This window comes from Nothoprocta perdicaria, unplaced genomic scaffold, assembly GCF_003342845.1.
Source record: "Nothoprocta perdicaria isolate Ctin4 unplaced genomic scaffold, notPer1 scaffold_89, whole genome shotgun sequence".
In the NCBI taxonomy this organism is placed as follows: Eukaryota; Metazoa; Chordata; class Aves; order Tinamiformes; family Tinamidae; genus Nothoprocta; species Nothoprocta perdicaria.
The window spans coordinates 3,022,774-3,038,074 of NW_020456187.1; the positions used below are offsets into that span (position 1 = coordinate 3,022,774).

General features: G+C 43.6%; 1 protein-coding gene across 1 annotated transcript in view; it reads left to right on the top strand.

The window, feature by feature from the left end:
- EXOC4 (exocyst complex component 4) overlaps positions 1 to 15,301 on the top strand; it is a gene marked incomplete at its 3' end in the record, with an annotated part of 138,113 nt that overhangs the window by 44,632 nt on the left and 78,180 nt on the right. Inside the window, exon 7 of the mRNA XM_026052457.1 lies at positions 2,082 to 2,259. Within this exon, the coding sequence (XP_025908242.1) occupies positions 2,082 to 2,259 (178 nt within the window). The remainder of the gene's footprint in view (positions 1 to 2,081; positions 2,260 to 15,301) is intronic.

Sequence of the window (15,301 nt, forward strand, 5' to 3'; positions counted from 1 at the left end):
TGGGTCACTCGGTGCCACAACCTGTATGCGTAAAATCCATGTCCCTTTCGTGCTGCTTTGTCATCAAGGCCGTGAGTCACATTCCACGTCTGTGTGTCTGCTGGGTCACCTTGTTTCATAAATGACCTACCAGGTTCAGAAGATGTTTAGAGAAAAGGGAGTGAAGAAAAGATAGGAGGCACTGGGGAATTTTGCTAAGTGGAAAAAGGTGTTGATTTAGGATGAGGAATGTGATGTAGTTAGGTGCAGTGAAGGAGGCTTTGCGGATAGATTTTCCTTCTGCTCATCTGCAACAGGAGAACAGGAAAACATTAGAAACTGAGAACAGATAACTTGTTAGTGTAATATTTTAGTAGTGGTAACACACAGTGAAGTTTACTTAAGGATAAGAAGCCAGAGTCTTCAAACTATGCAGCTAGTTCAGTTTTGCAAAATCATACATTCCTGGGACTGCTAAATTTGCATTAGTAGCATGGGGTGTCAGTGGAAGTAGTGTCTGCACTGATGAATTTTCTCAATGGCATATACTTAATTTGATGACATAAGACTTGTTTATAATTAAGGCTGTCTTCTAGTGGCCCACCCAAAGCTAAATACAGTTATTCAACCTGGAGCTTACCATTTTTTCCAATTCTTGTACATCTGGTTTCCTTCTTTGGTTTTCTGGCTTCTGTGTGACCAGCCTCATGTCTTAGCTGCTTCTCTACCATTCACATAGAGACTGTCAGAGCAAAAGTTGCTTCTCCTGCATCCTTGAATAGGCTGGAGAAGATGCTCAGCTGCAGTGAAGCCAGGTTCTCGGGCAGCTTTGGCTGCCTCTTGGCCCATCTCCTTCTATAACTTACAGTATCAGTCAGCATTAGTAAAGGGACAACATAATTCAGGGAACAGGGAAACTCTTTCCACAGGGAAACTCTTTCCACAGGAGTAATGTCTTGGCTTGCCTTTTGAACAGGTTAGTTATTGGAATTTATTTTTTAAAAAGGCAGCAAAAAATGTTTTTTCTTCCATACTGGACTTCATATATTGAAGTTAAACACTGTTAATATTGATAACAGTCTTTTCTGATGCTGTCTATATCAACATATCTTATGCACTTAGGCCTTACCCTCTACCAGGGTCTTGTTTAAGTAAAGACCTGTAGAAAGCAGCATCTTCTTCGATAGTGCCCAGAAGGCTTTTCTGTCGGCATCTGTTGCTGATGTTAAATAGGAAGGATATTGATACATATAGTAGTTCCTCTCAGGTTCCTCTTAGTTCTGTAGCCACTTAAGATACAGTAATATTAATGTTCCTTTGTATCTTATGAGTGCAATGAGTCCTAAACACATTTTTATTTTTAATATAACATCCTTCTGACCACCTGAGCCATGCAGTTGCCTTGGTTGGTAAGTGCAGGCTCTACGGTGGTGGTTAAGGAGTTGGGTCCAGCTCTGCTTCTCCTACAGGTTGTCCATTCTGCTGCAGGTGGCAGCCTCCAATGGGAAGAGACACAATTTGGGAATTACTCCAGGTCATTGTATATAATAATGAAAGTCTCAGTAATTGACAATTGAGGCACCTAGATGTCTTAGGTTTCTGATCCTTCATGATATTTAAATCCTTTCACATTGATCATTTCATAATCACAGAATCAGTATCTTATATGTGGTTTGTACGTGTGATTCCATGATTCTTACTTTCTTCTGGGGAAAAACGGGTAACTTTGCTCTGTTTGTTGCTCCATCTGGGAATTTGGCAGGTCCTCAGATATCGTGATATCACATTGCTGGGTAGTTGCTAATGCGACTACCTGTCCTTTATTTTTCCTATCCTCTCAAGTGGAACCCACTAAAAGTCCAAAACACACATACGCAGTAAAAAAGGAGAAGCTTCAGAAATATTTAGGAACTAAATATTAGCTGGTTTCAGGTGAAAGAGGTCACCAAAACACTACAGACTTGCTGTGTTGTACCCAGTGTCCATCTGAAAACAGGATATAAAATGAAACATAAAATGAAAATTTTGTGAACGTGGCCCACTGCTCAGATGTGCTCCATGTGCTTAGATAACTGAGTGAAGATTGTCTTGATGCTTTATAGATTACTTCTGGAGCTGCTCGAGCTTCTCTTTGACAAGTTCAACGCCGTGGCTGCTGCTCACGCCGTCGTCCTCATGCACCTTCAGCAGACGGTGGCGTCGCCTTCCGGCCAGTGCGACGGTGATACCAAGCTTTATGACATGGTTGACGTGTGGGTGAAGATACAAGACGTCTTGCAGGTAAGGACCCTTCAAGTGGCCAAACTTTCAACTTGTGACAGCTTTTATAACCAGGGAAAACAATGTTGTCGTACTCAGGTGAGAGCTGTGCTGGAATTAGACTTTATTGATGGTAAATTATCCTGTGTTACTACTACTGACAAACCCCAGACACCATTAAGAAACTTTCTGTGATTTCATCCTTACGGTGCATGGAAGGGTGGTTCCTGTTTTCTACCAAGCAGATTATTTGGAAACTTTCAAACAATGACATTTTTGTTCTGTGCTACCATGTCATGCCTGTCTATAAAGTGTCACAGCTCTAATCGCCTGGTGTCTCCTGTCATCAAGCCTTAGCTATAGTCGGTTGAGACGATTGCTCTGAGGCTGCTGCCAGTGGGTTTTCAGGGAAGTCTTGTTTGATTCTTAACCTAAATTGCCAGGTGCTAAAGCTGTGCACTGCTTAGGGTGTATTCTGTTACCTGGCCTATCACCATAGTGTCAGAGTCTCTTGCAAGCAGAGGGTCATGAGCAGAGTCGCACGTTCTCTTTTGGAGACATATATATTAACGTGGTGGGGTTTTTAAAATTATTTTTATGTGTTTTTTGAGGGAGGAAGGAGATGTTTGTTTATTTATTTTGACTTACCTTAGTATACAGTGCACAGACATACATCTCACCCAGTGTGTGATGGAGGAGGTCAAAGAAACGAGCTTGGCATTATTTACAAGACGAGACAAGATTTATGATGGCCATTTCACCTCTGGCCTGTTCCTGAAATACGCTCTCTGGCTCCTACACTAACTTACTTTTCATTCTCTAGTCCAGGTCTGCTTTGTTTTTTCTCTAAAGACTTCTCTGACTGCACAGTGCTGCACCTGTGTGTGTCTCTTTTACGTAAATGGATATGGCCACTTTTGTGCATGCAGTGTATTTAGGTGGTACTTGGACATGACAAATATTACCTGGTAAATGTATCCTTTGAATACGCCCCCTGTCTCTTTACCCACAAATCTGCCTTTTTAAAGTTACTTATTCTTGATCAGTCTCCTCCCTGGCATGCATTTTCTGCTTGATATTGCAAAAAAAAAAAAAAAAGCAAGATTGGGCCTCTACAGACAGAGGATAATGATGTTTCTAAACAAAGAAATAGGATTGAAGCTGACCAGCTCTATTAAAGGTAAGAATTAAACTTAGGGACATGAGGAAGGGGCTTGGCATAAAATACTGCTTCTTACTGCAACCATGTTATCGCCATCCGCGAGATCCAGGAAACCTTGAAGGCCTTGGGGAGTTCTGCAAATCTTGTTCTAGGACGAGGAGGCCTGGGAGTAAGAAATCCTCCAAGACGTTATCTTCGGCAAGGCAGAAGCACAAGGCAAGTAATTTCCCCTTATCAGTAAGAGTTTGTGATGGTCTCATTCCTCACGAGTGGGGAAGTCAGGAGTGAATTATGCCAGCTCTTCCAGACACTGATAAAACTCTGTACCAGAAGCATGTGTGACTGTGTACATATAGACACTAAATGTGCTTTCTGCACTAGGAAGAAAGTATTTGACCAAGTTTCTTTTTTTTTGTACAAAAAAGAGCATACAAACAAAATGTGGCAACTCACCTGTCTGTAAAGAGTTCATTGCTATTTGTCTGACAGCAAGGATGTCAGTTATAAAAGCTTCCAAAGAAGAGTCACAGATAGCTCTTTCAATGCACAAAAAGCAGCACTTTGAACTCTATAATCTCATGCTGGTTTAGGGTAAGGAGATGAGCATTGACTGCCACAGAAAAGAGACGATTTTCCCCTTCTCTCTTCAAAATCTTGTGCGTTTTCCATTTTAGTTTCCGAAGAATGGATTTCAAATTTCTGAGTTTTCAGTACAGGAAAGCCTTTGAGTTCAGGGTTAAATCACTTCTATCCTGTTTCTGGAATAAGACTTTTTATTTTATTTTTATTTTTTTGGAGAAGGGACCTTACGTTTGTTGCAGGGGGAGCAGACCCTCAATTTTAAAGGTATTTGTTTAAATCTGCCTGATGTTGGGGAATGATGAAATTTCTGAGGACATGGCATAGTGGCAGACTGCATCAGAAAATGCTGCAGTGTATGCAGATTGTAAAGAATGAAATTTATTCATGCTGCTACAGTATCTCCTGCCTCTGATTCCCATGGATAAGCTCTTTCACATGTATATTGTGCAGCTCTGCATGTGTAATATGTTATAGCTAGTTTATCTCTTTATACTTTCATACATAAATAATAACGTGCACTCACGGTGGGTTGTAGATCAGCCTTTGTGGAAAATGTGAGAAGGTTGTTTGGAGCAGCATTTTTTTTCCTGGATTTGGGGATATTTCCTAGTGATAGCGTGAAGCACTGTGAGGCAGTATTAGGTAGCACGGAGTTGTGCAGTGGTAAGGTGTTGAACATACAGATCCATTACATTTTGACATTCTGCGAGCATGCAAGAACACTGAACTCATCAGAAGAAAAACAGAGTGACCTTTTAGAGTTGGGTGCTAGAAACAAAAAGGTGTCCCCCCCAAAAAGATGAATTTGTCACAGTGCTCCAGCAGGGTTGTTCAGTAAGACACAGTTCACAGTTATTTGTATCTGCTAGTAGCAGAGCCAGCATCTGCTGTAGTCCCGTTGCCAAACCAAGAAGAGCGAGGGTGCCAAAGCCCTGGCACAGGCTGCCTGGAGAGGTTGTGGAGTCTCCTTCTCTGGAGATCTTTGAAACCTGCTTCGACGCAGCCTGTGCCCTGTGTTCTAGGTGACCCTGCATGTGCAGGTGGTTGGACTAGATGATCTCTGGAGGTCCCCTCCAACCTCAACCATTCTGTGATTCTATTTGAAGGATGAATCAACTACTGTGAGACACTGCTAGTATTTATAAAGTAGAATAAGGTTCTTGGATATGCAGCGTTGGTGTTAACGTGCCATAAATATTGGCTGAAATGTCAGTGCAGAATGGGCAACTGTTACAGCATGTGCAAAATTCAATAAGGAATGTTCTGAGCCAAAGGTAGTGCTGTTTTTCAGAAAGCCCCTTTACAGAAATTAATAGTTTTGTGGTTACCCTCAAAATAATGTTTCTGACAACCTTTTTGATACCTGCGAAATGGTATTTAACATGTGGAATGGGAACTCTTGGGATCGTGGCTGCTTCGTCTCATTGATGTCCTCTCATTTAGGTGGGAGGATGATGTGGAGATGTTTTCCCTGCAGCATTTGAAAAATACAATTTCAGTCCATCTGGGGTGTGTGAGAAAGAGAGAGAGAGATGACACGAGACTCTCCAGGATGCCGATATTGAAAACTGGAATTTAAATAATTACACACCGTGCCACTTAGCACTTCTTCCCCATTTCTTCCTTGAGATGCACTCAGTGCATGTACCGTTTCCAGCACAGCTAGTGCTACAGAATTTATATGTTGTGGAAATTGCTGCTACTAAGAGCATGAAGCTTTCAGGTGGGGTTTATGGGCCGAGACGAATGTTATCTTTTTTGAATCGAGGAACGGACAAGGTAATTTTGCAGGAAGGCACTTCTTTAAATAGTGGTCTTGCTAAACATACTTGAGGAAGGGATGCAATGTCCTGCTTCCCCTTGGCTTTAAAATGCTTTATAGACTCGTACCAGCTTGTTTCAAGTCCTCCTTGCACATTGCATAGGAAATAATTTGATCCCTTCCTTGGGAAACTGTCCTGTTTGAGCAAGGTGCCACAGCAGAAGTTTGCACGACTGCTCCTATGTTCCACCTTTTATTTCCAGAGTGACTTCTATTTTATTTTTTTTTAAATCCATGAGCAGTTGATCCAGAGTGTTTCATACACACTAACATTTACTTTAAAGTTCAAAGCGATAAAGTCCTGCATAAAAATGAATTTTTGAATAACGTTTGAATAACGCACGGTCCCTTGCAGAGGAGGTCACTGGGCTTACTGTTTGGGAGATTTACAGAAGATTAGCTTGTTTAATGAAATATTTGCAGGTATGTGAACAAGAAGGGGAAAAAAAACACGTTACCCTCTTCTGCTCATGCTGTAGAGCCTCAAGGTGCTCTGCACTCAAAGGGCTTTTCCTTTCAGATGGACTTTTTTTTTCTCTTTAAATAGCTGAACAAGCTCATCAAGATACGGTTTTAACGTTGCTTCTTTTGGAGTTTTTGCCTAAATATTTAAGTAGCTAAATTCACATAAGTGAGTTAAAAGCATGTTTGTGTTTTTTGCCTGAGAGACTGTGTTCTAATGGAGGGAAAAGGTGAGAAATACTTGCAAAGAGCCCCATCATTAGGTAATTTCAAAGCCATCTCTCTCAGTTGCTAGGTTGAGAGAAAAGCCTTGTCTGTAGAAAACACGGAGAATGCAGAACAGGGTAATGACTTACTCCCTACTTGGATATTTGACAGCTTGAGTGAAACCCGTATCTTTTGAATCCTTGCCCACTGATCAAATGCTTTCTAATTTATATAGTCTGAGAGCCCTGGATTTCTTCTTTTCAGCCCTTTTTACAGCTGCGTCACCTGGAAGGCCGACTTTGACGTGCTGAAAGATCACAGAGAATGACGAGGAAGATGGGGAAGTTGTCCTTGATGTGATGTCTGTGTTTCAGATTGCCAGCAGGAATATGGCTATTTTACATCAATGTATAAAATTTCCAACTTGTAAGGTACTGCTTAGGCTTCATCTTCCAGCTTTAATTAATGAGACAGTGTAGAAATGAAGACAGAGCTGCAGATGTGGGCTGAACCTGAGCCATTTTCCTGCATTCTTGAAGAGGTACTTGTTAGGTCTGATGTGCTTTTTTTGGTGACTATCAATGTCCACTGCTCTTTATTCACGCTGTCAGCTTGAATTAGGAGTGACTGCGAGTAATTCATGAGCATTTGTAGCCGTGTTTTATAGGCCTCTAAAACCCCGGCGCCTTTCATGTGCGGAGCTTATTCACACATAGGCCCCATGTGAGTAGCTTTCAAGTCAGTGAGACGGACTCGTCCCAGCATCATGAAAATGCTGTGAATGGGAAAAGGCCAAGCGCTCATCGTGTCCTCCCTGCAGGAAGCCTCATCCGACAGCAGCGCGCGTGGGACTCACGCAGGCAAGTTCCTGCTAACGCCGGAGAGTTGCTGCTATCCCAGGGAAACGTTTGGAGGCTGTTCTGCCTAAAAGCCTTTCTGCTCCTGGGTCGTGTGCTTGTCATGTTTAACATGTGTGGCACTTGCAGAACAGGGAGGTAGAGCCTTGGATATTTTCCCGCTTAAGTTTCCCCAGCTCTTGCTGTTTCTTTCCTGGCATGAAAGTGAAAGATCTTCTTACGGCTGGGGTATTTTTGGATTTTTTTCTCTTCCACAGCAATTATTTGCAATGTAGGAAACTGCTGAATTGCTTTAGTTAATGGACAGCAGAAAATCAAGATGGACATTTAACTCTTCTGCCTCACTTTGTGCTCATAGCCAGGCATGGTACATGGGAGGTCCTAGCAAGGAACTCATTGGAGTGAGTCCCCTGGAGACAACAAGCTTAGTTATCAACTGCCACAATTATGTGCATTATGTTCAGAAGGGCCTATATGAACATAACTTTGTTCTTTTCCTCCCTTTCCGTTCTGCAAGCTGTGTATTTATGCCTCATGCTGCTCACGCAGACGTCCCTTTCTCCTCTCAGCCTTGCTCCAGGGTCAGCAGGGAAGGTGCAGAATCCTGCAAGGACCAACCTGTGTGTGCAGGTGGGACAAGAGCAGCTCCTTGTCAACCTGGGAAGGCAAGTGTGAGCCCACAGAGAGACGAGCTGTCATTGCTGCAGCCCTGGACACACAGGTGACACTTTCAAACAGGTCGTGTATCACTGTAGTACTCATAAAACACTTTAGGAACATCTGCTTCACAGCAGGCTTCTCATCATCAAAGAGCCTTCGTCCTCCAAGCTCTGCGGGGTGATGCTACTCTCCGCATTCAGAAGCTGATGTGTGGATGAGGAAGTTGAAATGGTTGCAAGCACCTCGTCTTTCTGGTGCCCAGTTTGAGGCCAGAAACGGGGACAGAGGATGTTGTGTGGGCTTTTCTAGTAAGTGTTTCTGATGTTACTGATATCAGTCCTGCTGAAAATCAGGATATGATTTTGCAGAGCTCCTGGCACTTAAGAATTTGATCATGATTGTTATGCTGAAAGTCTTGAGCTCTGATATTTTATTTATCTTGTACATTAGTTTGTGGCTTTGCTGACCATCTGTCTATCGGAGTGGCTTTATTGAGGAACTTGGCAAATGGCTTTCAGGGATTTTTGAATAATATGTCATCAGGTTTATGTATGCATAAGCTTTTTAATGGGTCGTACCAACTCTGATTAGAGATAGTGAAGACTTGAGTCTCGAGTGGTTGGACTGCTACTCTGTTTAGAGTATGTAACTGGGAGGGGAGGACTTGGTTAGAAAGCTTTTAAACACAACATCAGCCTGCGTGTTTCTTTTTAATTACCATTATTCGTGTTTATTCTTTGGCTCAAGCAACTTCTGCTGTTCAAAGATTTTACTGAGTTAGTAAGAAACACCAAGCAGCAAGAGAATAGAGTCTCCCTCTGTCTGTAGATACTGTGCAAATGTTTAAGTACAACCCACCAGCAAGTGGTCGAGGAGCTGCTAGGGATTCGTGGCCTGAGAGAAGCTGCAGAACTTGAAGCCTGTAACTTTCATGATAAATGACACCCCCTGTGAGACCAAACACACAGCTCCCCCACATCCTTTCCTAACACTCAGATATTCTGGTCAGGGCATTGCAGGTCTGCATTTTTGGACACCTGAACGTGTATTTGTAAAAATAAATAAATAATTAAATAAAAAATCTGTCTTTGTAGGAAATCAGCATGGGAGAAACTGTTCTATGTCCATACTCCAGTAGGTGAAGTGAGAAAGAAATTGGAACTACTTTTTTCATACCTTTTTTTCACTTGTTTTCTTTGTGGGAAGTGCTGGTTTAGTACTGATGAAATGTCAATATGACACAGGCTCCAAAACACCCAGTTCTCTATCAAACATGTCCTGATATTATTTTTTAAAAGAACAGAAAAAATACTATTTAGAAAATAAGTTAAAATTGCTTTTTGCAGACTGTTCACTTTATGAACCAAATGTTTTTGGTTGGTTTTAAGTGCTTTAAGCCTGTTTGGAGAAGATGATGGGTTTACTAATCAATAACTCTGTTTAAGCTCCTGGTACATAAGGGTGAATGGACCTGTTGATTTAACTCTGGTGTGATTTAAACTGGATTTTTGGTGGTGTACTTCTCTGCTTTATGGAGTACTGATTTGCATGATAATTTAATGGTTATTTCTCTAAGCAGACAACATGTAAATCTAGGTATTTTGACTGGCCAAGAAGCAGCAGTAGCTAATAGAATTTCAGGTAGGGATTTGCATAAAATTGATCCAGCTTTACAGTGTTAATTCAAGCACCTTTTTTCCAATAGATTGCACTCTTTGGGAATTCCAACCCTTATGCCTACACCAAGCGTGGCTACCAAGGCGGGATTTACAGGGATCAAGAAAGAAATTAAGCTGGATGGTGACAGAAGAACTCAAATCCTGGACTTGTGGGAACAGGGAAAGGGGATTGATTTGCTCAGGACTGCTTAGCTTGGAGTAAATTATTATTGTAACTGTGAATTCACTCTATGTTGGCCTGGCTGCTACAGCAGAGTGAATGCAAAAGGGGACAAGTAATCCTGGTGGTTTCTTGGTGTCAGTGTCCCTGCAGACTTGGTAGGACAAGAAAAAGTGGTTGTGAAAATTGAAATAATTTCAGTTATTGAGTATGCCCTCCCTCTGTTTGCACTTGGGCTTTGCTTCTGGCAAAATGTTCAAGTCTTGTTGTTAAGCAGCCACAAACGGATCAGGGCACAAAGTCTGAAGCTCTTAGAGAAAAATTAGCTTTTTTCTTTAATTTTCCTTAGATTTCATGGTTTTTTATATTCACAACTTGAAAACTGTTCTTCAGAATTGGATCCCTAGAAGACTACTGTGTTCTCAAGAGGACAGCTGAGAATCTTCTGTAACCACCCAGTTACCCCTCAGTGTAATAGTATTGGTGGCACTTTCTTTTTAGAGTCACCATCTTCTATCCACAGAAAATCTCTTGCCTCCTTGAGAAGGAGCAGCTCCAAAGTGTCTGTCTCCACTAGATCTGCCTGTCTTGTCCACCTTGTGTGTTGCAGTTCCATGTTTATTCCTGTTGTGGTCTGTGCACATTGAGACAGTGACATCTCTCACATCAGTTGAACATGCAGGTTGGCTTGTGGAGATCCAACCTGCCAGGCTTGACTGATGGCAACACAGAACTTCAGATTGGTATTATAAAATCAGCTTGTTGTATTCATCAATGGTCAGTTATACCTCAGAACTGTAGAGCTGTTGAAGTCTCCCATTTCATGGGGGAGCTGCAGGTGGGGGTGACCCTCTGGAGCGTTGGCAGTAGCCCATGGACGTGCCCTTTGCTTTTCTCTTCTTTGGGTCTTCAGTTGTGCCCCGTATGTCAAATTTTGCAACACTGAAGACTCATTTGAAGAACAGAAAAGACCCCCCCATCTATAAAAATACACAATACATATATAAGTAACGGTATTTGTCTCAGAATCCACATGTTAACTGCTATTCTTAAGCAAGTGACTAGAAAATATATTAGCCATGTCCATGCTAGGAACTGTGGAAACCCATTTTCACCTGATAAAGAGGGAGATGAGGGAATAGTTAATTAAATGTGGCCTGTATACAGTTGTTCTACTCTGAGTATGTAATTAAATGCCTCGTAAAGCTCTTTGGGGTCCACATTTACTGGAAGAGGACTAAGAAACGTGCAATTGAGGGTGCACTCTCAATGAGGCTGCAAGCTGGAACTCGATTAAAATAATAATAAAAAATAAAATAAAAATAAAAAATAATTCATTCTTTCCAGTAATAAAAGCCGGAGTCCCTCTGCTTTCCATTTATAGCCGAGACTTGAAAAAAACATCAAAGAGCAGCAGCAGGAGAAGAGAATGAAAAATAGATGTGTGCTCAGCTCCAATGCTGTGGCTTTAAGTGATGTGGCTTTGGTGGCTTTGTTTGCTTGGGCATTGCCTTTTATTTTCAACACAAAAGTGAGACTTAGTGTCACTGATTTCTTTTTAGCGTGGTTGTTGTGGGTGAAATGTTGTTTCCCAGGGCATATTTTTTAAATGGGAACCTCAGTGGTGGCCATATTATTCCTTGCTGTGTAGTCGTGGCTGAGGAGCCCAGTTCATTTCTATAAAAATAACTTTGAAACTATGTGCAGCTCAGTAGTAATTTCTTCTGTAGGTTTTATGGAGCCACCCTGTGTCTTTCTGCGATGGACAAGGTTTTCCACAGGAGCCAAAGGCATTTAGGATCTAACTTTCTTGGCAATCCCGTGGGGCTTTGGCATCTAATTGCTTTAGATTCTATTGAAAATCCCAGATCTAATTTTGTATTATAATAACATGATTTTAGAGGTGTGTGGGGGGAACCTTCCAGAAAAATAACATATCGTGTAACTCTATTTTTCTTTACTGGACAGAGGAGCAGCTTGCCTGGCTGTGTTGATAGCCGAGTCCCTTGTGTCCAGCTGCCTTAAGAGGTGGTTGGTAGGAAGGACGAAGGAGGGTTGGTTGGAAGGGGGGTTTATAGGAGGCCAGGTGGAAGCATGAAGGAAGAGGAGGGCGCTCTTGGTGGGGAGGGTGACTCTTTTTTGTCTTTGGTGATGGCCATCCTGTGGCCTTGGGGCAAAAACCAAGACAAAAGCAAGAGCAGGACTGTAGAAGACCATTCACAGAATCCCAGAGTGGTTGAGGTTGGAAGGGACCCCCAGGGCTCCCCCAGGGCAGCCCCTGCTCCCGCAGGGACACCCAGAGCACAGGGCACCCGGGCGCATCCCGGCGCGCTGGCAGATCTGCAGAGCAGGAGCCTCCGCAGCCTCCCTGGGCAGCCTGGGCCAGGGCTCGGGCACCCTCCCACCAAACAAGCTCTTCCTCACGGCCACGTGGAGCTGCCTGCGCTGCAGCTTGGCCCCAGGGCCCCTTGGCCTGCCACTGGCCACCACCCACAAGAGCTTGGCCCTTCCTCCCTCCATCCTCCCCTCGGCTGCTTGCACACACTGACCAGGTCCCCTCTCGGCCTCCTCTTCTCCAGCTCAACAGGCCCCGCTCGCTCGGCCTCTCCTCACACCACAGCTGCTCCAGGCCCTTCCTCAGCCCTGTCGCTCTGCACTGGCCCCTCTCCAGAAGCTCCACGTCCCTCTTGTCCTGGGGAGCCCAGAGCTGCCCCCAGTGCTCCAGGTTTGGCCTCCCCAGAGCTGAGCAGAGGGGCAGGATCCCCTCCCTGCCCTGCTGGTAACGTCCTCCTGATGCAGCCAGGAGCCCGTTGGCCTCCTTGGCCACGAGGGCACACATTCCAGCTGTAGAGAGGTTAATCGTGATACTCATTTTCTCTCCTGGATTGAGGCAGTCAGAAGTTGTCATGTGTGAAAAGCAGAATAATCCAAATGGGTTAAACATCCGAGCAGGATGGTAAATAGATTAAATCAGAGGATCCCTTCAGCATAATATCCCACATGTTTCCCATTTGGCTCACAAAGGGCAATGAAATGGACAAGTAGATTTACACCTGATTAGCTAGCACACAAAAATGGCTGATCTCACCTTATTGCAGCGAGTTGCTGCTACCCTCCCGAGCAGCTTTATCAGTGTCCCACGTGTCTGACGCCTGGCTGGAGAAACGGCCTTTCCCAGCAGCGGTCCCTGCCGGAGTGATAAACGATGGGGCCTCTGAGGCGCTCCCCCCTGCTGACCTCTTTGGATAAAGTGCCTTAATTCACGGTGATGTCTTTCCTTTCGAGCCCACCTTCATCCCCGTGGTGGAAGAATTAAGATGTTACTAAAGATCTGTGGAGGTGAGGACTCTGTGCTTGACACTGCGGGGAAAACTGTAATATAAGTCAAAGTGCTCCAACTGCTCCCCGTTACTATGTGTGGATACTTGGGTTTAACTAGTGATTTAACCAGGTTGTGCTCGAGGTTGTCGGCAGCGTGAAGTCTGAGCTGTATCTGAACTCTCCAGTTGCATCCCTGGAAGGCAGTAGTGTAGGTTCATGAACGTGGCACGTGCTCCTTAAACCTACGTTGCTTCCAATATTTTGCAAACACCAACGGTCCTATAGTTTTTGTATTTTATTTTCAAGCTAGCCGTATTTTCACTTCAGAAGCACTCACTTTTTCCTCTCTGCTGCGAGGTGAGTTCAGTTGGATGCTTTTGTACAGGATATCCCTTTTTCCAAGAGGACTGGCAGGATTTTAAAGTATTGTCTTAAGCATTCGATTCCACATGATCCAGGCTGGGATCTTCCCATTTCCTCCTACCTTTCAATTCTCTGTCACTTAACATCTGTCATTATGAGGCAGTAAGTTCATAAATACATTTCAGGTCATCCCCTCATTTGGTTTCTGTGCAATCATGCTCTTTAACTAACAAAATAAGTATTAAGGGGGATGGTACTCATTCATTAACAGTTACATTATGAAAATAATCTTCTTTACAGGGCTGGATTTTGATATTCCTGCTGGGAAGGGCCTGGAAAACATTATGTTGCAGTCTGAATTTTATAGTTCCTCTGGTTCAGCTTTGTTTTGGGGAACAGTTTTGAAGGGAAAAACTTCCCTGGCTAACATTGTGCTTGATGTGGGTTGAGAAATGGCTGTAAGATCAACAGCTAGTTAGCACACATCAATTAAAAAAATCCCCTCTGATTTTCTTTGTGCTTTTAATTACTAATATATGACTTTTAAATCTTAAAGTCTTGGAGATATTTGGAAGGGTGAATAAAGCTTCCACATCTCTAGTCAAGTGTTACTTTACTGCATCTTAGTAAACTTAGGCTGAGAGATGTGATTTGTAGAAATTTGTACTGTGCCTTACAAGCGAATCTTTCCTTAATTATAACCACCAATGTGATTCCTTTAAATTCCATGTTGTTGTAGTTGCATAGGGGATGTTGGAGGCTGATTCTTTTTTCCCACCCTCCTTTCTTAGCAACAATTCTCATGGCAAAACATCCTTTGGCTTCATATTCTTCAGAGATTGAGTTTGAAAAACCTCCTCTGTTGCTTACGCTTCATATTTACCATTACACCTGTATTCCTGGTACTTATATACTTGACACTTACTGAAAACTAGGTAGATATTAATCTGAAAGTTTGTCTTGACAGGCTTAAATGTCTTCTGTAACACCAGCAGAAGCAGAGCGACTTCCTCGTTCTTACCGGCCACCCAAACGTGTATTGATGTTCTCTGCAAAGTCATTTCAATAAAAATCCAAACATCAAATACCCGAGGGAAGGGATCTGCAGGTGCAGATGCGGATGGGATAGTGAGACTTATCTGCAAGGTTAGAAACCTGCGTTCTGCTGCTGTTGACCTATTCTGTCTGCCACAGGGTCTTTTGGAGGCCACAGGTTCAGGTTGAAGGCCATGTTAGACATTCCTCTCTCCTGCCTTTGGTTTTTGCAGGGAGCTGTGTAATTAACAGCTTCTTGAAGATCAAATGAAAGGTTCGTGTGTTAATTGATGGTATAAAAGCACCGTCTCCTGGACAAGTTGTAAGAGCTATTCATGGTCTATACAAGACTGATCTGTCTGGGATACATCCTTCTGGATGCACAGCGGTATCCTGTACTAATTTTCTTTAGGATCTCAGCCTAAAAGTAGGATGAATCAAACCCCTTTAGCTTCTCTCAACTGCAGCCATCCAGATTGTACCTGAGGTACAGGTAAGATCCCAGAGTGGTTGAGGTTGGAAGGGACCCCAGTGCTCCCCCAGGGCAGCCCCTGCTCCCGCAGGGACACCCAGAGCACGGGGCACCCGGGCGCATCCCGGCGCGCTGGCAGATCTGCAGAGCAGGAGCCTCCGCAGCCTCCCTGGGCAGCCTGGGCCAGGGCTCGGGCACCCTCCCACCAAACAAGCTCTTCCTCACGGCCACATGGAGCTGCAGCTTGGCCCCTTGGCCTGCCACTGGCCACCACCCACAAG